The sequence below is a fragment of the Penicillium verrucosum genome (assembly GCF_028828655.1).
Source record: "Penicillium verrucosum strain IBT 35672 chromosome Unknown utg000002l_segment0_segment0, whole genome shotgun sequence".
NCBI lineage: Eukaryota > Fungi > Ascomycota > Eurotiomycetes > Eurotiales > Aspergillaceae > Penicillium > Penicillium verrucosum.
In genome coordinates, this window is record NW_026643211.1 from 3,266,553 (window position 1) to 3,290,015 (window position 23,463).

Consider the following 23,463-nt stretch of genomic DNA (forward strand, 5'->3'; position numbering starts at 1 on the left):
GCACTGTTGTGCCTTTTCCAGTAGACGACGATGCTACTCCGAACCAAACTGCGGCCCAGGGCGTTGCAGCTTACATCTTATCGCCCCACCCGTTTCAAATCTGAAATTCCGTTCATTCGCGTTCAAGATGGGACGTTTTACAAGAAGTATCCAACCGCCGAAGACCCGTCTAATCCACCTCTCTTCCCAAACCTGAACTTCACTCTACCCGGTATTCGCGCTCCCGGCGCAGCTAAGGCGGCACCTTTGCAACACTGGGCCATCATCGGCCCATCTGACCGAACCGACCTCCTCAATATCCTCCGCGGCAAACACATCTGTATCCCGCCCAACGCACGTTCATATCCATACCTCCTCACAGACGAAATCGCCGCCAAGGACCCACGGTTACGTGTTGTGGAAAATGCCGTCCAATATGTTGGATTTAGTGGCGAGGGCTCGGGGGCTATTGGGGGAGTCCGTGGCGCATACCTCAGTGCTCGCTATGAGAGTTATCAGGAGGAAACCGACTGGACCCTGCTGCAATACTTGCGTGGCCAGACCTCCTTAAACCCGATGGAGGGCGAGGAGGAAGGCACCCTACATGATGAGGATTTCCTTCAGCGCACCGTTCGCCGTCTTGAACTTGAAAATCTGCTCACCTTGCCAGTCTCGTGTCTAAGCAATGGTCAAACCCGCCGAGCGCGAATTGCAAAGGCGATTCTTAGCAAACCAGAGCTACTACTTCTTGACGAGCCATTCAGTGGGTGTTCCGAGTTCACATTTGACGCCTGTGACATTCTAACCTCTACTTAGTGGGATTGGACCCGGTGGCAGTGAGAAAGATCTCTAAACTTCTTCATGAGCTAGCGAAGAAAAAAACCCCACGGCTCATTCTGGCTCTGCGCCCCCAGGACAAGGTGCCGGACTGGATCACACACATTATGGTTGTGGGTAATTCCCATAAGGTTCTCCTGCAAGGGCCAAGGCTGGCTATCGAGGACACACTCAATGTCTGGAGCTACGTTGCAAATAAGTCGAAGCCGGACTCTCTGCCCGAAGAGAAAAAGCAAATATTGAAAAAATGTAAAGCAGACTTGAGGGCTGGTGTCTTAGACCAAGAACTGCTTACGGATTTGGTGGCGCATACGAATCCTATAAAGTCCTCAGAAGTCCAGGCGCCATTGGGCGGAGAGCCAGTCATTGATATGGAAGGAGTTCATGTCCAGTATGGGGACAAAGTAGTACTCGGTGGTTGGCAGCAGAATGTGAATGGTGAAGTAAAGGATGGGTTACACTGGCGAGTTCGTCGGGGGCAACGCTGGGCGATCCTCGGTCCCAATGGGTCAGGCAAGACGACCTTACTATCATTGATCACATCCGACCATCCGCAGGCGTATGGGCAGCCCGTCAAACATTTCGGACGATCCAGACTTGCGGAACCTGGAAAACCAGGAATTTCGATATTTGAACTGCAATCCCGCATTGGACACTCATCACCGGAGATCCATGCGTTCTTCCCACGTCAATTATCAATTCGCGAAGCGCTTGAGACTGCCTTCGCCGAGACTTTCCTGTCAAAGCCGAAGCTGAACATTGAAAGAGATCAAGACATATCTGCAATCCTGCATTTCTTCAAACCCCAGCTCGATCCAAATTACGTCACGAGCGAGGTGCCCAAAATATCGACTGATGGCCTACCGCTCATGACGAAACGGACTCACGTCAGGCTAGAAACATATGCACTAATGGATCACGTTGTTGGGTACGCGGATGAAATTCTCTTTAGTGAGCTCACCACCGCCCAACAACGTATTGTGCTTTTCCTCCGGGCAATCGTCGCCAAGCCGGACATTGTTATCCTCGACGAAGCTTTCTCGGGTCTATCTGCAGCACAGCGTAACAGGTGCTTGCAATTCTTGGAAATTGGCGAGAGGCCTAAACGCCGTGCCCTTAATGCCAAACCCCGTACTGTAATGGAGTCGAATTTCCGGTGGACTGGTCTCTCAGAGGATCAAGCCTTGATCATGACTAGTCATGTGGCTGAGGAGATTCCTGACAGCGTCCGTTACTACATGCGACTGCCGTCTCCTGCAGGCACCGTCGATGCACTTGATTTCCGCTTTGGCATTCTACAATCTAGAACTACTCTCAGACAACCTCAGACCTGGATGGCCGCCTGGTCTCCTCCAGAGGAGTTCACCAAACATGCCCGCAGGACCTGGCGCCGCCAGCAACATACATTGCCGGTACAGGATATGACTGAATTCGAATGGTGGTCGATTTAAAGGTATATAAATTTAGATTTCGTCTAGCATTCTTGGTGTCTATATTATAGAGCTTCTTGTACATTTAATTAAAATCCCAATTCATCCGTGACAATATTAACCGGTCTTTTTCATAGGTCCGAGTCAATATCTGCAATATCAACAATAAAATGGACCAAATCATCCCCTCGTCAGTAATCAGACACGCCAAACAGCTACAAATGCAAAATGAAACTGCCTCCGTGTCACCGTGTCTGTATCTCATAAAAGGTCCACCGTCATCTAGTACCACCTGGGGACTTCCTCCAACAAAACTCGACTCTGCCCTCATTATGTCGCAGGTAAGTCAAATTGAAATCAATATGTATTGTAGAGAGAGTAGGCAAAGAAGGAAAAATTCAAGATCATAGCTATACATGTTCAATACAATACGCTAAATTCAATTATGGTGAATCTTTATAGGGTAGACTTGTTATACGCTAAATTGGTCCTTGATATGCAAAGCCGTAGACTCAAGAAATCCGGCAAGCCAAAGATTTTCTATCTCGTGGCGTTCAACCTTTTGCATAAGTCCCTCTATACGGGCCTCTATAGCATCGCATTCGTCTTCAAACTCCGTCTGATCTGCAAGATCCCGGATAAACCAGTAGCTGCGCTGTCTGAGAACTAGAGAGCATACTGGGGTCTCTGCAACCATATCAAGTCCTGTGTCTTTTACTCGTGCGATTCGAGACAACAAACTTACAAGCCCATTGTAAACCGCACTGTTAGGCTCGAATTCATGGTTGTTTGGGTATTTCCTGGCGTGATTAGCCGTAGCCTCTGCCTTTTTTACAAAGTCCCAACACTCCTTTTGGAAGGTTCTCTGGTATGGCGCGCGCAGTTGGTCCCGGTGAGACATTCTTTCGTTGCGGAAGCAACTTAGGTTAGAATTGGACATACCTAGGTATTGTGATTGGCGATTTGGAATCTATTGAACTGAGAGAAATAGAAAGTGTAGACCTTGTTCTTGGATGTTTGAATGTGAATGGCTTGATTGATCTACTCGGGAAATTGCTGGAATATGACCTACTTATGATTTCCGGTCTCTTGGTAGAGAAAGAGAGAGATCCCAAAGGGCTACAAAAGCCTTTGTTTGTGATCTATTTCTCAATTCTTTCAAGTCTTTAGTATTCCCAGTTGTACCGAGTCAATGCTTTTGTGGATTGGCTGGACATGGTTTCGATAAAATACAATCGCATTGTTTGGATTCTTTGTGTTTTTTCCACGAACACGTTGAAGTCGGGAACAAAGCGATCGTGGCTTCCTTTTTGTGTGTAAAAGAATTACAAGGACCAAAAAAGAACGAAGTAATACCTCCTCCCGAGGTCCTTTCATAGAATTAAATTGAATTAAATCCGAATTAAATCTGAATTACCTATATAGTGAATCCTATACTATACGTATTGTGATAGAACGCTTCTTCCGTCTAAGAAGGGAGTAAGATCCGATTGTTATATACGATAATACTCCTAGGCATACTACTAAAGAGGCTATTGATTTTTTCGACGAGCTTAGGGTTATTGTAATAGAATAGCCTTGATTTAAACCCTATCCAGGAGGCATAGAACTAGACAAAGGATTAGACTGAGAGAAAGTATAGAGATCAACACTTTCCTTTATCGAAGCTTCGTGGTGTGGTTTAGGAGGCCTATACTGCACCGGAGGAATTTCTATCTGATCTGATTGGTAGTATTATACTGAGGTGTCAGGCAGTGATTGCTGCTAGTCAATAGGGGACCTACTACATACTAAGATACTAAGATAGTATTCATTTATAAGAATACTATATAAAATACTACGCTAATTGTGCACTAGTAAAAGTGAATCTCTTTATAAGGTAGACTGTTGTATAACTAGATGTATCAATGGAAGTAAGATATTTTGTAGTACAGTAACGACCGCTTTCGCCTTCCATAGACACTGTAACTGCCTATTTTGGTATAGTGGCGCTCTCAGCGAGACTAAGAGATAAGCTAATCACATTTTGATATTCCTGGTTCTCTAGCTCATTATATATACCTCACTGTTTACAGTGGCGACCGGTATCGCCTTCCATGTTAGGAACACAGAGATCCTCTTTCAAACCCTAATCACATGATGCGCTAATCCGTATATGAATAGTGCGTAAATAATTCGATGTGTACCTAACCAGGTAATAATTACCAGGAGCTTAAAATACCAGTATGGAAGATACAAAGATCTAGGACTACATGCTTGGACTTGCTGGAAGGTTCGATGCAAAATCGGCAAACATATAAGTCTTTAGACGGCAATCTGTCAACAATTCTAATTTTCAACTTGCAGGTTGCATCACTGCAAACAGCCGGTACTTTCAAGAAGTCAGGTCCGAGTCAGTTCCGAGTCAGTGTAGTAGGCAAGGCTCGACAGTAAGGCTTATTCACAACCTTCGCCACTGCTTATCATATCTGATTGTATCTGCCTTGCAAGACTTGAAGGTCTCCACAAATGGCCAACAAGAACGAAAATCCACAATATGCCCCCACCTCGGTTACTTTCGTCGTACGCCTATTATATCCACTCCTAGGAACGCGTTCTCTTGGAAGTATAGAGGGCTGAACTAGCCTATTGAAAATCAATCCCCTGGATTTCAACCTGACTAAAATCGCCCTGTCTGTTTAAGCTTCTTGATAGTTACAAGAAATCACCCTTCGAACTCCAGTGATGGCTTATTGATATGTCGATAGTCTGTATCGGGGAAAGGTTGTAATCCCATAGCGATTCTGTTCGAATTGACTTGCCACTGTAGATTGCCAAGTTCAGTCAAATCAAGATTATGCATCGTTTCAATATTTGGACGGCAATCCGGACTTGGAAGTAGCCTGTCGGCCAGATGAGAGCTCGATCCGGTCAATGTATATCCACCATAATCGATGTTGATATCGAGAAGGCGTGGTAACTTGCACATTTGCAATAGCACCTGCTGCCATGTCCCAGACTTTAATTTCACCAGCCAGAAACTGATGTACTTCAGTCTATGCGCAGATTGGTTGATAAGCGAAAGGAGAACGTCGGATGAAATTGAAACCCCTCCTAGATGAAGAGACTTTAGACAAAGGGTAGATGGAAAGGTGACAGAGTCGAAATCTAGAATATTGACACTAGACAATATGAGTGATTCGAGGTTTGGCGCATTTTCAACCATTCTGAATAAATGGGGAGCATAGGTGCTATTGGGAAGAGCAGCATATTCCGGCAAAACTGGCGTCTGTATGTGCCTCTGGTCCGCCGAGTCCGTGTATACACAAACGCATAGTTCTAGGTGTCGAAGATGTTGTAGAATATCTTCGATAGGGATTTGTAAAGAATTGGTCTTATTCGGAAAGAAACGTCCAAAGTCGTGGGTGATAGGAAATCTGACTTCAAGTTCTGACAGGTTTGGAAGCGGCAAGTAACGCAACATAGAGATAACTGTGCCCATATACACTGCTCTCTGGGCTTGCGGTAATGATAAGGGCGGTTCGTGAAATCCAAGGGCCCTGAGATTGGTGAATTTGACTAGAAGGGAGGAGTGCCATTCTGCTAGGGCCTCGATATATAGTGTGCTGGCATCAGACGGACGGCTTTCCTTAAAGCCGAAGTCAATTTGACAAACACATGTAGCATACGGGGTTTTCGATAACCGTATAAGCCGCTCTAGAGACGGAGTCACCAGCGAGGAAGTACACTCTGCATTGATATGCCGGAACAGCCAAGGTGATGCGCTGCGGCAGAAGGCCCTATTGACAAGGCGTAGGTTGGCTAAGTCCCGTCGAGCCTCGCCTTTAAAGGTTGAGTATTTCCTGGCATCGTCTTCCAAATATAAGATCTCATTGTATACGTTCCAAACACGATGAACGATCTGTAAGGAATGTTAAGCACCAAGCAAAAAGATCAACCGACACAATTCTAGGCCTTACATGATCGTATATCTCCGTAGGGATTTGCATGTTGTTTTCCAACTTCTTTCAAATTTGAGCCTTCAGTGCGATTTCGTGAGGTCTGGCGGTGGTAGTCAGAAGAGGGGAAGAGGGGTCGGTCTTGTGAAGTACCGTAACAATACACAACAGATACCTTATTAAGCCGTTCCTTTGCGTCTAGTATTATACCATCCAGCCCTTGTGACGGATCCTCAAATACGGAAATAACCATATACGGGTTAGCGCAGCATGTGATTAGGGTTTGGAAAAGCTCGTCAGTATTGTCCGACATGGAAGGCGAAAGCTCCTGCAGGTTGCCTGGGTTACCACTACATCACCTCTTTGATTACTTCTCGAGCCCTAATGCCAGGATTCATTCATTGTATTGAGAATAGCTCGGGAATACCAATATGCCTCTCTGGTAATGACGACTTAATCCGTACGGAGTACAGCTTCCCAATTGCCCAGCCGATCTAGCTGACTAATCGATCGCCGTTGGATCCCAACCTTGGAACCCTGGAACCTGGAAGGTCCCAAGGTCACGCGCAGGGCAAATAACGTCACGAACATCATAATCTCGAGAATCTTAGTATTCCCTGTTCAGATGCAGTCCCTATCGCAGGCTTGGAAAATCATCTGAAAATACACAACTCATCTCTCAGAATGCAGCCAGGAGGACCAGATCTCGGAGTACGTCCCACCCTTCCTGGAACGAACGACACTAATGATCCTCTCCGCTGTTGTCTAAATCCGAGAACAGTCTCAAAAAGTACGGAAAGCTGCGGCGTGGAGGCTTACTAGCTCAAACGCCTAAGGTACACAGAATACAGTTTCGTATAACGCGCGATAACTAATGACCGGTAGGAACGGACATACTTTGACTCTGGCGATTTCGCTATTTCTTCCGCTCATCGCGAGACTAATAACGGCGCTATTCAAACGGGCAGATCCCATCCTTATCGGGAAAGCATTTCGCACCCTTATGCCCCCGTCCCAGCCTCTAGCAACGTTGACAAAGATGCCAACCAAGATACGCATATGAAAAGCGCGAGTATTGATGAGAGTCCTCTCCTTCACCAAGCAGATATTAAAGATAAACCGATAAGCAAAGAGGGACAGGACGATCATACCTCTCACGACCGCTAAACCCAAGTTATCGCCTTGAGATTGAAAACAAATTGTATGTCATTCTGCAGGACATCAGGACCAGCACAATTGTCAACGAGACATATTACGATGGCTTTTCTATTTGTGTTACGGGGTGTTACAAAATACTTTTCAGTCTTACGATACCTATGTCGTTGAAACAGTGATGCTTTTGTACGCCGCCTAAAGAATGTTATCCTCCCTTGACATTAGGCTCCGAGAAACAATCAAAGAACACGTAGGTAGTGACACCGCATTCCCGAAGCACTGCACCGTGTGCACATTGGGAGCAAGTTATACGGGATGGATCAAAATCAGTTTCACCTGCACACGGAGTTTCTTTCTCGAACTCTATTTCGAAACACGCTATACCTATTACGGTTACTATGGCTCTGACCCATTTTCTTGTGAAACGAACGAAGTGAGAGAAAGGGAATAGTCAACACGGATGTACGTGCGCGCGAGACTGTGCAATAAGAGGTGAAATCAGCTTTAGCGCCAAACTCTTTTACTCTCTTTCCCCATGCCCCACCTAGATCGCGCTGTACCTAATTCGATTAGAAGTGGACCTATCCGATTATATCAAATGTACCCTTAGGCAGCCGCCAGAAATACCGTAATTGAAATGTCCGGCCACCGCTTACCAAATCCTCCCCGACCCTGGCCCCGCTTCCCCTCTGATGTCATCGCCACAGACTCGTACTCATACACCACTACCCTCTTTCCACTCCTTTGTACGATAAATTATCTTCGGTAGTTTTAGATGTATCAATGAAATTGAGATATTTCGTAGTATGGATCCAGCCACAATGAACACCTCCAAGGCTCAATGGTTGTCTCTGATATGATCGAGGATCTTCGCGATATCACGACGGTCTTGTTCATCTCCAATATCGAAGGGAGTAGGCTTCTTTCGAACGCCACGCGGAACCCGGTGAACAACATCCTTTGTTTTATCCGAGTCCTTAAACGCCCGAAAGTGTCTCCCCACGGTAGTAATACCGTAAACAAGGGTCCGTCTTTGTGGAGCACGGGTCTTGTGGGTTGCACTGAGATACTGTTTCATCTGCCTCTCCCCTTCGTCCCAGACAGATGTCCTGATAGCCATCAACGATGGGAAACTGCCAGGTCAATATCGCATTCCATACGCCGTAGGCAACGCATTCGGGACCAGCCCGGGCAATGCGCTTATTTCCTTGTCGATGGCAGGGATACTATAAAACTAAAGAGGGTTAGTGATTGACGTGAAGCAATATAGCTCAATTTAGATTCAATTTAGATTCAATTTAGATTCTTAAGGACTTGTGAGGTAAATTAAATTTGAATTGACAAAAGAAAAACTCCTATCCGTACAGTAGCATTCGAATTCAGTTATACCTCCGCACTCTTGTGTCTGGACTCCCGGATGATAGATCCGGAAGCGGTGGCTCCTGATTGGACAGGGGATAAGGGCCCGCTTTTCAGACCGCTTTCTAGACTGGTAGGTGTATCTTACAATACAGTAGTATGACATCATATACAGTGACTGTTCAAAAGTGTTAACACCCCTGCCCCACACCACTGTGATTATATAATATTCTGCCGGTCAGAAGATTTTCTTCAATACCATTATAAATCAAAATCTCTGGCTTTTAATGATTGTTTACAAAAGGCTAGATATCATTTTAGGACAATAAACCAAAATATCCAGATATATGACATGAACTCAAGAGAGTTGAGGTCTACCAGTTCATTTCATATAGGCGGTATAGACGATTAGGGAAGGCGGTATATGGGTGGGGCTAAAGGGGGTGTTAAAACTTATGAACAGTCACTGTAGTAGGTGTATTTTACAGGAAATTGGCTGTACAATGCGAGAATGTGCCTTGCTCTGTTCCCCTCTTTCTGTCTGCCACAGCATTACAGTACTTCCGGAAATCGCGACTATCTCGATGCCCCACGACCAGCGTTCCAACCACACTTGTCGTTCTCGATAACTGACCATAATCCATAATAGTGGGTAGATCTACCCTTGAGCATATAATGACCGACGCCCCCGAAGGAAGTGCTGAGCACTTTGTGGCCAAGTAAGTACCTGAGATATCTTTGAGAAGTGGCTATCTGACCACTTTAATCTCTAGTATCCTTCCTCTATATCAAGGCCCTTCCGTCAAACTTCGAGTACAGCCTAGCAACAAGGAATATATAATTTCCAAAGGCCTTCTCTGCGCGGAATCGCCAGTCTTCTCGAAAATGTTCAACGGTGAATTTCTAGAGTCACAACAGCAAACGGCCACTCTAGAAGAGACTGAGGACGATGTCTCGGTGCGCAGTCTTGAAGCACTCATTCAATGGCTATACCATCGCACTATCAGTTTTGGGATAGAAGACCCAGGAGAGCATATTTCGGCCGCCATGGAGCTCGCAAGACTTGCCGACAAGTACGATATTATTGGGCTGGAAACTATAATGGCCCAATACATTAGGAACATCTTAAAACACAACCCTCATCCAGACAACACCAAGTTTAACCGAAAGGTTGATACCAACACTTTTTATCTCATACCTGAGCATATTGCCTCAGCAACCTTGTTGCCCCGAGAGCATCCAGTGCGAAGTGTTCTGGCTGCAGCATCCGTTGAAGGGTTCCTTCGAAGCATTGATCACAAATTCAGCGAAGAGGTTCACGCTTACCCTTCTTTCGGAGTTGACCTTCTCCTAGAGACTAGGCTTGTCCTATGTAAGATGGAGGGGTCCCATCGGACTGCCACTTTTGAAGATCCTATCAGCGGACAAAAATTAGAGCTAAACTCGAACGTATTTGAGTGGGTGTCATATGAATGAAGCATTCCTCATCGATTTTGTGTATACAAGACTAGTGATTTTGACATCTAAAGAACGTGGCTCTGGGCAAATTCAAACTGTCGAAAACGCAAAGTTGGCAAGATATGCCGAAAGCTTGGGCCATCGTAGACTGGAGCCCTAATGTATCAAATTAGTCTATCATATCGTCGAGAAATAAACACTTTCTGTGGTATAGTGATAGAAGGATTGAACCCGGACCCTTCCATTTCCTCGCTAATCGCACCTGCTAAAGACATGTCTCTTGACCCGCATTCCGTGGCCGCAGAAGCATGTTGAATACATTGCTAATATATCACGTATATCTTATGGGGATTGCTACTGCGACCCCCCCCATGTCTAATTTGACCCCCTGCCTGACCTTCCAGGCATCTATTCCAACTTCTTACCGATTAGCTCACCACCCTTTCTCACCGCGTACGAATTAGATCACCGCCTAGTATTAATACCATTGCGTGTACGAAGTATTGAAGCTATTCACACTTTGTAGGGCTATACCCGATTGGGGGTACTAATGCTACCCCCTGAAATACCATCCCCTACCTACTGCCCTACTGCCATCTCCCACATCACCACTCTCGTAAGGTAAGCTAGCGTAATGACTTGAATAACACGTGTTTAGGAAATCAGCCTCTGTTTCCCGATTAGGATAAAAGGAATAAAAGGTAAGTTAGGCTGTCACCACCCATAAGTAGCTCTCTCTGCATATCAATAGCAATCAACCTTTCTTCTCTCTCTCTCGCTCCATTAATACCCCCTTCGCCGGCTGGGCTCTGTTGATGACATATTGGCTAGAATGCCATCGGACCCCAGCACACTAGATCGACCGACAGTCTCTTTCGATCTACCTCACCAACCAATGTCACCTGGTTGTTCCACCAGGTCCGGATACTCGAACAACACAACAACCATCACATACAAGTCGCCAGATTATACCACAGAACTGCAAGTCAGAGGCGTTGACATGCATGACCTTAAATAAAGACCGCATATAACAGGCAGAAGGTGACAATTCTAACAGCGGGCTCGATGCATGTCCACACACCTCGCCTGGTCTCACATGGTCTCACATAGACTATCATCTCACTTATATACGGCGGATCCTGGGCTTATTCCACACGCTATATCGACTTTGTCGCTATGGATGTATAGCCCGAATCCTTATATCGGAGTTTAAAACTGACTTATGCTATTATACTATCGAAGTGTCGTACCGAAATGGCATCCCTACAATTCGGCTAAGCGCTAGAGAGGATCGATGAGGCTTTTCCGGCCCCTATACCTTCACGAGCTCCGTCGCCCGACATGACACACCCTAGCCGCATCCCGTATATAGCACTACCGGCAGTCTAACAGTCATACCTCGATTCTCTCGGTCTCTTCTACTCGCAGCTCGGATATAGAAGAACTCCCAACCTCGTAGCCGGCTATAGGCAAAACCTCGTGGGTCGCGCGACTCTAGTACGGCGCGGATATTAGCCTGCTGGACTGTCTGAAAACTGGCTTCCCAAACGCGTTGATCAACCCGGCACTACGATCGACTACATTCGGTACAGAGGAGATATATCTATATTGTATTCTGCGTGTGGCCTTTGATGATAAGAGGGCCCTAGTGTTTGAGCGGCCTTTCTATAAGCCCGGTCTTGGGACGACCTGCCAGCGTTGCACAGCTGGTAACTTGGCCTGCTTCCGTGCACCACAGGAGACCGCTCGGCATTCTTCTTCGGCGCTCCTAATGGACGGATTAAAGCCGGCCTACTATCTCATATGACGCGTGGCAGGAAACCTGCTGTTTGATTGCGCAGAATGCTGGTGTGGAGGAAATCGCCCTGCGCCGTCAGATGGACTGGGATAATCGAATTATCCGACCCCGGGAGAGACATGCGGCAATTCAATTGGACTAGGATGAGTGGTGGTGTGGTGGAGCATAGGTCTTAGGTTATTTTCTTCGAATAAAGCAAACTCTCTAATCGGTCGGTAGTGGCAGAGAGTATTCGACTGAATAAACCTGGCTCTTCGCAAGTTTCATCATACAATACTCACTGGTTTTAACCTCGATTCCAACCGCACAACCTACCCCTTAAAAATATAAAACTTACTGGGACTTCGTTATCTGGTCGGATGTTAGTGGGAAGTTCTTATAGATGTGATCTGGAGCAGAAATTATGCATACAGGTAATGTCATCTCCCTTTGTGGAAAGCTCGATCAGGATGACCAGACGAATTAAGGCTTACATATGTACAAGAATCCCAAAATGAAAATGCCAGAAAAACACAACTTCTGTGCCTTGGAGATGGGAAGGTTCCGCACAATGTGCATGGCATCAGGACATGCTTGTCTGAGAAATATATGCGGTAAATCCTAAGGGTTGGGCTACTGACACTTCCTTCGCGACCTCACTCTACCTCTCTTTACCCACAAATTAATCGCCACTGAGTTCATCCTATTAACAAGATCGTGTGATTTTCCCTTCTTTTATTAAGGTAAAATAGGCCCCACCATGCCCTGTTTATACGTCCTGTTCACAACTTAAGTGGGCAAAGCTGACAAGCTACGGAATACTCCGTGGTACAAAACTCAAGACATATCAAATAACAAACGCTATTCACATCACAATGCATAGACTATATACACAAGACTCCACGCCATCGAAATCTGCCCTCTCGCTAGATATAGCACATTACCTCGGTGGCGGGCCGTACGACATCGGCCCGGGAGTAGTATACGGGGAGAGCAGAGTCGCACTCCGTTCCCTAGCCGCACGAGATCGGTATTCCTCACGCTTCAGGATCTCCTTCTCGTCCTGAATCAACGTGCAGCATGTACAGCAGGTCGCCCGCACGCAGTCCGATGGGATACTACCCTGGATGCCATATGCCCTTCTCGTTCGTGTGTGTTGGACTGTGGCCAGTAACCCTGTTGTGCTGTTAGAATGATACTTTCTTTTGTGGGTTGCTCGGTGGCGATGTTTTAGACCTCACTCAAGCTTGGAACTGGACTTGGGACTTACATTGACATCCGCATAGCAATCCCATCCCCGTGCATGACCCGTTGCAGGTCTCATATCCAAGCATATTGGTCGGGTCCTCCTTCTTCGATTTCATCGAGAGTCGGCGTTGTGTCCTCCCATACAAAATACACGGACATAGCAGTCCCAGGCAACAGATTCCGAAATTCGAAAATTCACACAGTCCGTTGCTCCATCCTCCTCCCTTGATCTCCTGGTTTGGATGCGTGGTTTGGCCAGGTTGGTGGTATGCGCTCAGGTCATCTGGTTGGACAGCGTGCGATGTGGTCGCTCTGGTGGGTGGAGGGAAATACAGTGACTTGGGTGACTGGAGGGGATTTTCATCCGGAGCAATGGGCATGGTTTCGCTCCGTGGTGGAGCTTCGGGGTTTACTTTCAGGGGCAGTGGCCCTGGTGAGTTCGGGGGTGGTGAGCTGGGAGGTTCGGTGTACGAGGCATATTGCTGGGTGGGTATTTCGATACTGTGCTGTTGTTCCTGGTGGGTGTATGGCTGCGTCGCATATGGATGGCTCGCATATGAGTGGGGAGACATCGGGGTGCTGTACTGTTGTTGTTCAGGTACGTTCGCATACTGAGGAGATATGGTCATGCCGATCTGTTGGTGCCATTCGTGCTGCTGTTGCTCTGGTATGTTTGCATACGACTGGGTTGCATATGTATGAGGAGACATGGTGTGACTTTGCTGTTCGGCTATGTTTGTATACGACTGGCTGGTATATGATTGGGTATAAGGTTGAGCGGCGTGCTGCTGGTGCTCGGGCGCAACTGCGTATGACTGAGGAGACATTGAAGTGTTATGTTGTTGCTGCTGCTGCTGCTGCTGCTGCTGCTGCTGATTATGCACCAAAGGCGCATAATTGGCCGGGTGCTGCTCGATGGGCGGACAGTTTGCATAATCCGGGATTATTCCCTGATGCTGAAATTGCTCTTTCTCACTCGGCGCATATGACCACGTTCGCTGGTGCTCTTTCGGAGTTTCTTCCACTGCGGAATGCTGCGGGGGCGCACTCTGGTCCGGCGGAGGCGAGGCTAAGTCCCGTTGGTAGGATGATGGGTGCATTTCGAGTGGTGTTTCCATAAACGAATATCTCTGGTGGTTTCCTCCTACTGTAGTGTCCACGTTCAAGCGACTCATTTTGAAGTCAAGACAGTCGGTTTTCTCGTGAACCTAATATCAAATAAATAGATCCAACTTTGATCGAGATTACTCTGTCGTAAAATAGTAGATTTAGTTGATCGCAAGGTAGATAATTGAAAGTGGGAAGCTGTATGACACGCGACTCAACAGCTTTCTGGCGGGGATCAACATGGGGTATTAGAAGAAGAAACACTTGTTAAGGAACATGCGATCGATAGTGGAAAATAGGATCTATAAGGTTCCAGTGGCTATAAGGCCTCAAGTGTGAACGAAGGCGCATGGTGGAAGGAAGCCGGCATCAAACTAAGGAGTGGAAGACCATAGGAGCCTTGTAAGCGGGGGAGTACAAAAGTCAGAGGTCTGCGGGGATCTCTCCTCTCTTTTTCTTCCACGAAGCTCTGGTTCGTTGAAATACTCATCCTGGTTGGTGGTTGGCCCCTAATGCATGTTCTTCACCTCGCTGAGGACTCTGGTTGGATTACAACCCGCTCGGCTCCCAATCACTTTTCTCCCATCACAATCACACTTAGGCGCTGTTGGTTTTTTTGACTAGGGAGTAGTTCGAGGGTGGTTTATCTAGGTATGTATTTATTATTTCTAAATATCTCTATTATTTTTTATGTCTAAGCTTTTGTGGAATATAAAGAATATGACCTTTTATCTGGACATTCTACCTAGTACTAAATGTATATGCCGAACAATTTACAAATGCGACATCCAACGATAGATATATATACTGGGATTATAACATGATATTATAGTTACCGAGTTGATAAGTTGATAATATGATACTACACAGGCAGCAGCTTTGAGAATTTTAATTCTTGTACAGAGTATACCGCTTCCTCTTGGCCATGTACTACCAGTTGACATCTCTTTTTCGAGATAAGGTCCTTTTCGTGGCTTGTCAAAGTGGGGGCAATTAATTTGAGATTGCTTTTTTAGTTTATTTAACTAGTTCGTTTAGTTTTAATTCCTTTATCGGGGACATACTGTGAAAGAGATATAAGCCTTGGTCATTTTAGTTTGTGAGCTTAACGGATATTAAGATATTAAGATGGTACTACCTAAGTAAGATATGAAAATATTATGTTACAGAGATCATTAACTAACTAGAGGTGAATCAAGGACACCTATTGGCGATCAACATGGCTGCACACTATGAATTGAGACAGGTGATTGGTAGATCATACAAGATAGGAATGAGAATAAAGATACCGACATGTATATATATATATATATATATATTAGTCTCAATCTCAATACTCTAGGAATCCCAGTCCAAAAGATACAACTAACTAGAAGAGAAGCTCTGTAAGACGTTGCACAATAGACCAAGTCTTATAGTCTTGTAGTCTTGTAGTACTTGTATAGGAAGCTGTATATTCTTTGCATAAGGTGAAAGTGAAAAGAGGCAAACTCCCCGCTCGGTTTTTTTTTTTTTTTAAATAACTTCATCTTTCTTCTATTTTCTTTTCCTTTCACTCTTTTTCTATTTTCAATATCTTCATCTTCATCTTTTTATTTTTCTTATTCTTTTTCCTATTTTTTTCCCCTAAATCCCCCCCTAAATCGGATCCACTCAAGGGCGGTGACGATCAAAGACTGTGCCTCTTCAAACTTCCCCATCTCCCTTTCCCTTTAACTCCTTGAACTCTTCATCCCCGGCATTCTAACCGATTTGCGGCTTTTTACTAGCCTGTAAGATCTCTCTCTGCCTAAACGTGCCCCCCCAATAACTCCTTCCCCCACCCCCTTGAATGCAAATAGTTGGAAATTCTTTCTGACGCCAATCTTTCTTCCTCATGTCCTAGGCATCTATCTTAGTCTTAAATCCTCTTTTTTTTTTCTTTACGCCTAAACCACTCCGGTTTCCGCTTCCATACCCTCCCGTCCTGTACTTGACCAATGTCCTCCCCATGTCAAACTCGCCGTCCGTTCCCGAAGATACCTTGCCTAGTCCCCTGGTGACACCTGCTACGCCTGCCCAACATGATTGCTCCAATACCCAGGCTACCCCACGTCATCACTTGGGGCAAACCCAGCATCTGTCCCAGGGGGAGAAGGTATTATCACCATCGCGCGCTGAATCCCCCACCCATTCTTGGTCTCAGCCCGCATCACGATTATTTCCTCTAAAAAGGACCGCGACCACACCTCCGGAGAATACCGCGCACCCGGATATCGTCTACAGGCCTCAGCTGTCAGAACGTGACAGCATTTTCGCTACTCATTACCTTCCCTCAGATAGTGCCGCAAATACCCCACAATTACCCCCCGAAAAGGCCTTGGGCAATGAACGCCAGGTCAACTTGATCCCTAGCCTTGACGATGCATCCGTGTCTCCAAGTGCATTCTCCAAGGTCTCTCCCCATCGTTTTAACGTCGACCCTTCCCGCATGGAAGTTGACGTCCACAGAAACTCTCCATTGCGTTCCTCTACTCTCTTCTCAACCGATCTCCCTCGTTTGTCTCTCCTACGCGCATCCACCTCGCCGACTGATCACCCAAAGAAAACCGTGGTAGAGGCCGGTGCGCAGGCCCAGTTGGGCGGATCTCAGCGGTACAAGGTGCCATTGGATAACACAGGTACGAAAACCAGTCGGTTTCAAGGCACTTTACCTGAACGGAATCTCTTCCCGTCCACACTAGATGATGTCCCTCGTACCTCCCATTCTTTGACCATCCCATCCTCTGGCCAGGGCTCTCAGGTCAGTCGGGGTGCCTTATCCTACAGCCCGAAAGAAGAAACCCCTCAGACCCCGGTGGCGGTTGAACGAAGCCCTAGCAGAGGTCGTCGTGGTCGAGTTGACAGCTCAATTGAAGCCAATCTGACCAACGCGGAGCCGGCTTCTAATGTGCGCAGCCGTAAATCCAGCCACTACCTGGGCCTTTTCAAAGAAAACACCGCTTCTTCACCGGATCGCAAACGACGGGAGGATCGCGGCCGACCACAAGATGAAACGGAGTTGAGGGATCGCATCATGGATTATGAACAAGAACTACCTCGTTCAGAGCAGGAGACTTCGCTTCGTAAAAGCATATCACTCTCCGCACTTGCCGATGCTCCATCTTTCCAACCTGCACCTCAGGTTGAGTTGCCCCACATCATGCATGACCATGAGCCCTCCAAGCGTCACCCTACATCGTTGCCCCGCAACTTGCTGGAGGAGATCCGAAATTTTCATCTCACGCCTGGCGGTCGCCATGGATCTTCTTTCTCGAAGAGCATTCCAACTCAATATTCAGAGCGCAGCCGGGACTACTTCAAGAAGGATCTTCACGTCGAAGTATCTCCGTCTGACTCTTTCGAGGAAGAGGACCGAGGATCAGGGCAATTTGGGGTTGAGGAGGAGGAAAATGAGCAGATCTCCTCTGCCGTTTACTTCCCTCACGAGCGTACAGTGCGTGATGGGGTTGATAGCCTACAACAATTTCCAGATGGCCCTCTCGATGTGCAGCCGGGTCAGGTGTCGTCTGCAGAGAAAGGTCATGAGCTGATGTTAGTACCCCAAGAGCGTAGCGATTCTCCCGAGAAGGAAATCAGCCATGTGGATATATCCTTTCGATCTAAGAATGAAAGTAAGATCCTTTATGGGGATATCCATTCTCCACAAAAGCCTTTGAGTACCATCTCTGAATCCGGCGATTCAATCTACGATTCCGAACTCGAACCACTATCAGCAGATGAAAGTGTACAATCTGTTGACGAGGTCGAAACCCCGACTGCCACACCGACCCAGCGTTCCCAACTTCCTTCTCGCCCCCAACCCCCGCCCCCGGGGCCTCTTGGTGCCGTGGAGTTGAAGCCCTATCGCCATCAGGTTGGCGGGCACACAACCGTTTTCCGCTTTTCCCGACGCGCTGTATGCAAACAGCTGAACAACCGAGAGAATGAGTTCTACGAACGCATTGAACGGAGGCATCCAGATATGCTTGTATTTCTCCCAAAGTACGTAAAATCTATTCCACGGAAAGCAGATGGTTATTAGCGTATCGAATACTAATATTCTTGTCAGATACATCGGAGTGTTGAACGTCACCTTCTCCAAGACATCTAAACGAAAGGATCAGGTTGATTCTGCTGATGGAATAACTTCAGAGACGACACCTGCCAATGGAACTTCAGCGCTCAGCTCTCAGCTTCACGAGGCAGCAGAATCACAGAAGCCACAGCGAATTGTTAGCCAGTCCCAAGTTACAGGCGTCATCCCCAAAGTCATTCTTGAGAACAATCGCCACATCATCCCTGCGGACCTTTTTACCCACCAGCAGCGACCGCGGACAGCAGACGATTCAATAGACCGCGCTCGATCCGTCGACGGCCTCAAGGGTATGTCAGCGGAATCTGATACATCCGCTCTGAGCAAGCGGGCCAAGATCTGGGGCGCCACGACCGTCAATCTCAAGCTTCAAGAGCAGGTTCTCCGCGAGGTATTCAGCCCTCCTGCCATTCATCATCATCGGCGACATGCTCGAGGTCATGTCCATCTGCCAAGAGCTAATTCCGACATGCCCACCACTGCCCACCGCCGAGAGAACCTATCGGAAGACCGCACAGCTAGCGATCAACGACCCGTCCCTGGGCCAATCGCAGCTCTAAAGACAGAAGCGATTGACATAAAGGCGCCCCCTAGTGAAGGTCCTGCTCTTTCATCATCAGCGTCCACGGCCCTCGATGCCAACCAAAACCGCCTAGAGAAGATCCGGACCGAAGAAGAGAACCGAGCGAGCTCGGTCTCTCGGACTCCTCACAGACGGCGGCATTCCGGGAGTGGCCTCCGGAGACGTGGCAGCATAAACTCCCGCAATAATGGAGAGCTTATGTTCTTCGATGACGATGATTATGGCGGTGACAAGGAGGATGAGATTTTCTCCATGGAAGCCGATGCCTCAATGTCGAATGCTTCTTCCACCGCGAAGCGGCCAACTTCGCCAGTGTCGGAAAGTAACCCGACCAATGGTTACCACGCCACCGAAGCTTTTGCTTCTAGTAGAACTTCTGATCCAAACCGATTCAGACCACAAGAACCTATCAACCCGATCCTGCCCAGCAACCCTAAAGAGGCACAGCTGAGAAAGGATGAAAGAGTGCAGTTCTTCCTTCTCCTTGAGGATCTGACAGCTGGTATGAATAAACCATGTGTGCTAGATCTGAAGATGGGCACTCGGCAGTATGGTATCGAGGCGAATGAGAAGAAGAAGAAGTCTCAGCGACGGAAATGTCAGTCCACTACCTCGCAGCAGCTGGGTGTGCGACTCTGTGGCATGCAAACTTGGAACGTCAAAAAGCAGGAGTACATCTTCGAAGACAAGTATTTCGGACGAGATTTGAAATCCGGTCGTGAGTTCCAGGATGCGCTCACTCGGTTCCTTTATGACGGTGTCAACTATGCCAGCGTAGCCAAAAAGATCCCTGTCATTCTAGAGAAATTAGCTTTGTTGGAGCACATGATTCGACAGCTGGATAGTTACCGACTCTATGCTAGCAGTCTCTTGATTCTTTATGACGGAGAACCACAATCTCCACCTGATCAAGAACCGCCTCGTTCTGGTGAACACACGTCACTCAAACATGGAACCCGCAAAGACGGCCAGAGCAAAGTGAACGTTCAATTGAAGATTGTCGATTTCGCTAATTGCGTCACTGGCGAGGACGAACTTCCCTCAGATACGCCATGTCCACCTCACACCCCGCACGACATTGATCGTGGGTATCTGCGTGGCCTGCGTACACTCCGGATGTATTTCCAGCGGATCATGAAAGAGGTCAGTCTGGATGAATTTGTGGAACGCGGTGAAGGTGAAGCCATCGCGCTGGGCTCTCAACCTGCGGCTCGTGAGAGACCGTCTGCTCAGTATTGGGATGAGACCATGATGGAAACCGACGCGGGCGAAGTCAGTTTCTAGTTTCTAGTTTGTTGTTTGTTGTTTTTCTTTCTCGCCTTTTTGCTCTTTCTTGTTTTCTTGTTTTTTATCTTGTCGGCCCACTGCCGATACGTGGCGTTCGGAGGATAGGCCCTTCCCCATGGGAACGCCAGCATTCATATGCACCAGTGCCTGATCTCGCCTGATCGACACTACGAAATAACGACCCGGCCCTTCAATGGGTGTTTCTATGATCCCCGTCAACGCTTGGATGCATTTAGAGTCGTTTTGAGGTATTTTTTTTCTTTGCTTTTTTGTTTCACAGAAGCCTTTTTCTTCTTTTTTTCTTTCTCGGGCGTGTATCAGTTTTCTCAGTCTTGTTTTATTGATATTGATAATACCCCCCAATGTCTCCAAATACTGTTTCTTTTTTTTTTTTTCGGTCTCCTTCATGGGTTGTTACTATGATCTTACTTTATTTGTACATGAGTATCCTTTCTTTATCTCTAGATGGCCTATTTCCCTTCATTTCCACTATTTTCACAATATCCATTTCAAAATGACATGGACCATTCTTGATTGAAGCTTTTCCTTCGTGTTTGTCAGAAACAGAATCTCCCGTAGATGCGCCCAAATACTTAATGGGCTCTAATACCCACTTACTGTGTTCTTTTATTAAGAAAGAGTAGTCCTTCAGCTCACTGCCAAATTTATAGATCCCAATGTCATGTGATTCTATGGGGTAACCTTCACTTTTGATATCTACACACATGTACTACGCATATACCTCACTAAGGAGCTGCCTAAATAGAAATACTAGGTATTCTGAGAGTTTATAACTTTTGGATACCATATATTATTACTTATTACTTTGTAGCTCAAAAGTTGAACTCCTTGAACAACACAACATCCCGGGATCCACCCAGCCGACACCGCTCCCCGCCCTTGAAGCTCCATCCTCCATTCACTCGGACAATTGTGCTCGGCATTCCATCGTTCATGCCACATACTTTCCATCTTTCAACACCTTCCCGTATTCCATAGCCCTTTTATACCTACCTCGCCTATCTTACCCTTTCTCCCCCCTCCCCTTCCCCAGCGAAGGGTCGGTTATACCGCCTAGCGCGATCGGTGCGGAGAAAGCACGATGACGATCGATAAGCGCGATTTCGACGCAAATCGCCCGCTCCTCCAGGATCTCGATACAGAACAAGATACAACCGACCGAAGCGCAGAGCCATCGCGACGACATTCATTGAGCCCTGCTAATCACGAAATTGGTCGGAGTGATGATGGGCTACTGAGCGATGTCGTCGGGGAGATTGTCGAGCGAGACAGACGGAAGATGCAGAAGGAGGTTATCCGAGTGCTTAGCTTTAGCTGGGGTGTTGTTACTTGGTATGGAAAACCTTTATCCTGGCTGTGATATTTACCAGAAGATCTCAATTGGTGCCCTGGAAGCTGACCCGTATATTCGTGTCTTGTAGCTTGGGAGCCGGGAGTATCACTGCGTTCTCTCTGTATGGCCATCTACTCCTTACTCGGCTCCATTACTCGCAGCTCCAGGTTAATGCCGTTTCTATCGCTGCGGAAATCGCAATGTACCTCCCCGTCCCCTTGTTCGGCTACTTGTGTGATCGGTACAGCCCGTCGCCACTAGCTATGTTCTCGGGACTGGTCTTTGGAATCGGGTATCTCCTCGCTGCGTTCACGTATAAGAGCGGCCCGCCTGTTGATGCGGGAGGCTCGGGGTGGCCGTTCTGGGTGATGATCGTGGCGTTTATCGCCATTGGTATGGGCACTAGCTGCATGTATCTAGCAGCTATTGCGACATGTGCCAAGAACTTCGGCAGGGGAAAGCACAAGGGTATTATGCTTGCTGTTCCTATTGCGGCGTTCGGTCTTAGTGGTATGTGGCAAAGTCAACTCGGGACGTATCTGTTCTACGAACGTCTCGAGGATGGGAGCCACGGTGATCTCGACGTTTTCCAATACTTCGTCTTTCTAGCGCTGCTATTGCTGGGAATTGGGATCGTCGGTACCTTTGCATTGCGCATCGTGGAGGATGATGATAAGTATATCGATGAGACGGTTGAAGAACTAGAGCGCAGTGGACTGCTGGAGGAGAGTGATTTCTTCCAACCGCGGAATGAAATCAGGCAAGCGGTTGAGTACGGCACTTTCTCTGATGCATTCGATGAGGAGCAATCAACCCTGTCCGATGAAGAGCGAGAGCAGCAAAGATTAGAGAAGGAACGCGAGGAAGAGGAGCGCCGGAAAAAGAACTGGCTTCTCAACTATGAAACCCGTATCTTCTTACAAGACAACACCATGTGGTGGCTAGCCGCCGGCTTCTTCTTGGTCACCGGCCCCGGCGAATCGTACATCAACAACGTGAGTTTGTCTAAAGTCTTACCTCCAGCTATACCATTACGCTAACTTCTTATCCAAAAGCTGGGCACAGTTATCCCAACCCTCACACCTCAATCCTATCCCACAGGCGCTTCACCCCCAGCCGGATCCCCCTCAACCCACGTCACAACCATAGCCCTAACCTCGACCATCGCCCGACTCCTAACAGGCTCACTTTCCGACTACTTCGCACCCCCAGCAACACACCTCTTCCCTTCAATCCCCGAAGGTTCCCGAAACACATCCCCTCCATCGTCACGCCTCACTCTCTCCCGCATGGTCTTCCTCATCCCCTCAGCCTTCCTCCTCTCCCTGGGCTACCTCCTCCTCGCCTCCCCCTCCCATTAGCCCACCCAGGAATCTTCAACCTGACAACCGCACTAATCGGCTTCGGGTACGGCAGTGCCTTCTCCCTGGCGCCCATCATCATCTCTGTCGTCTGGGGCGTCGAGAACTTCGCCACGAACTGGGGTATCGTTGCCATGATGCCGGCGGCTGGTGCCGCGCTCTGGGGTATTGTCTACTCCGCTGCTTATCAGAGTGCTATGAATCGCGGCGACGGTGATGGATTGTCTGATGGGCAATGTCATGGATGGCGATGCTATGGGTTCTGGGCTGTCGGCTGCACGGTTAGCGTTTGGATTGCTGTTTTGGCTTGGTTGGCTGCTTGGAGGGGGTGGAAGAGGAGAGGGGTTGTTGTTTAGTTGGCTATTTAGTAAAGGAAGGATTGGTTTTTTGGTTTGTTTTTAAGATGTCTAATCTGTTTGATTTGATGTCTGGTGTTTTATATGGGCGTTGATAATGGGTTCTACACATGGATGTGG

The 23,463-nt window shown here is 47.5% G+C and overlaps 8 protein-coding genes across 8 annotated transcripts; 5 read left to right on the top strand and 3 right to left on the bottom strand.

Annotated features, from left to right (window-relative positions):
- Positions 1–30: 30 nt before the first annotated feature.
- On the top strand, positions 31–2,267 carry N7516_006892 (putative ABC transporter; the record flags this gene model as incomplete). The annotated part of the gene is made up of 2 exons (XM_057219612.1): positions 31–742; positions 796–2,267. The coding sequence occupies 2 exons, from the start codon at positions 31–33 to the stop codon at positions 2,265–2,267; spliced, it is 2,184 nt and encodes a 727-aa protein (XP_057073703.1).
- A 567-nt stretch (positions 2,268–2,834) lies between these two features.
- Positions 2,835–3,147, bottom strand: N7516_006893 (uncharacterized protein; the record flags this gene model as incomplete). Its single annotated transcript, XM_057219613.1, has 2 exons — positions 2,835–2,912; positions 2,992–3,147. 2 exons carry the CDS (start codon positions 3,145–3,147, stop codon positions 2,835–2,837), a joined length of 234 nt encoding a protein of 77 aa, XP_057073704.1.
- A 3,721-nt stretch (positions 3,148–6,868) lies between these two features.
- On the top strand, positions 6,869–7,351 carry N7516_006894 (uncharacterized protein; the record flags this gene model as incomplete). Its single annotated transcript, XM_057219614.1, has 3 exons — positions 6,869–6,895; positions 6,961–7,020; positions 7,070–7,351. 3 exons carry the CDS (start codon positions 6,869–6,871, stop codon positions 7,349–7,351), a joined length of 369 nt encoding a protein of 122 aa, XP_057073705.1.
- Positions 7,352–8,177: 826 nt separating this feature from the next.
- Positions 8,178–8,459, bottom strand: N7516_006895 (uncharacterized protein; the record flags this gene model as incomplete). The annotated part of the gene is made up of 1 exon (XM_057219615.1): positions 8,178–8,459. One exon carries the CDS (start codon positions 8,457–8,459, stop codon positions 8,178–8,180), a length of 282 nt encoding a protein of 93 aa, XP_057073706.1.
- Positions 8,460–9,373: 914 nt separating this feature from the next.
- Positions 9,374–10,174, top strand: N7516_006896 (BTB/POZ domain-containing protein; the record flags this gene model as incomplete). Its single annotated transcript, XM_057219616.1, has 2 exons — positions 9,374–9,417; positions 9,472–10,174. 2 exons carry the CDS (start codon positions 9,374–9,376, stop codon positions 10,172–10,174), a joined length of 747 nt encoding a protein of 248 aa, XP_057073707.1.
- Positions 10,175–12,873: 2,699 nt separating this feature from the next.
- N7516_006897 (DUF614 domain protein) lies at positions 12,874–14,356 on the bottom strand (the record flags this gene model as incomplete). Its single annotated transcript, XM_057219617.1, has 2 exons — positions 12,874–13,109; positions 13,204–14,356. The coding sequence occupies 2 exons, from the start codon at positions 14,354–14,356 to the stop codon at positions 12,874–12,876; spliced, it is 1,389 nt and encodes a 462-aa protein (XP_057073708.1).
- Positions 14,357–16,278: 1,922 nt separating this feature from the next.
- On the top strand, positions 16,279–20,269 carry N7516_006898 (inositol polyphosphate kinase KCS1; the record flags this gene model as incomplete). The annotated part of the gene is made up of 2 exons (XM_057219618.1): positions 16,279–18,311; positions 18,379–20,269. 2 exons carry the CDS (start codon positions 16,279–16,281, stop codon positions 20,267–20,269), a joined length of 3,924 nt encoding a protein of 1,307 aa, XP_057073709.1.
- Positions 20,270–21,374: 1,105 nt separating this feature from the next.
- On the top strand, positions 21,375–23,343 carry N7516_006899 (MFS transporter; the record flags this gene model as incomplete). The annotated part of the gene is made up of 4 exons (XM_057219619.1): positions 21,375–21,625; positions 21,715–22,621; positions 22,682–22,893; positions 23,043–23,343. The coding sequence occupies 4 exons, from the start codon at positions 21,375–21,377 to the stop codon at positions 23,341–23,343; spliced, it is 1,671 nt and encodes a 556-aa protein (XP_057073710.1).
- Positions 23,344–23,463: the final 120 nt, after the last annotated feature.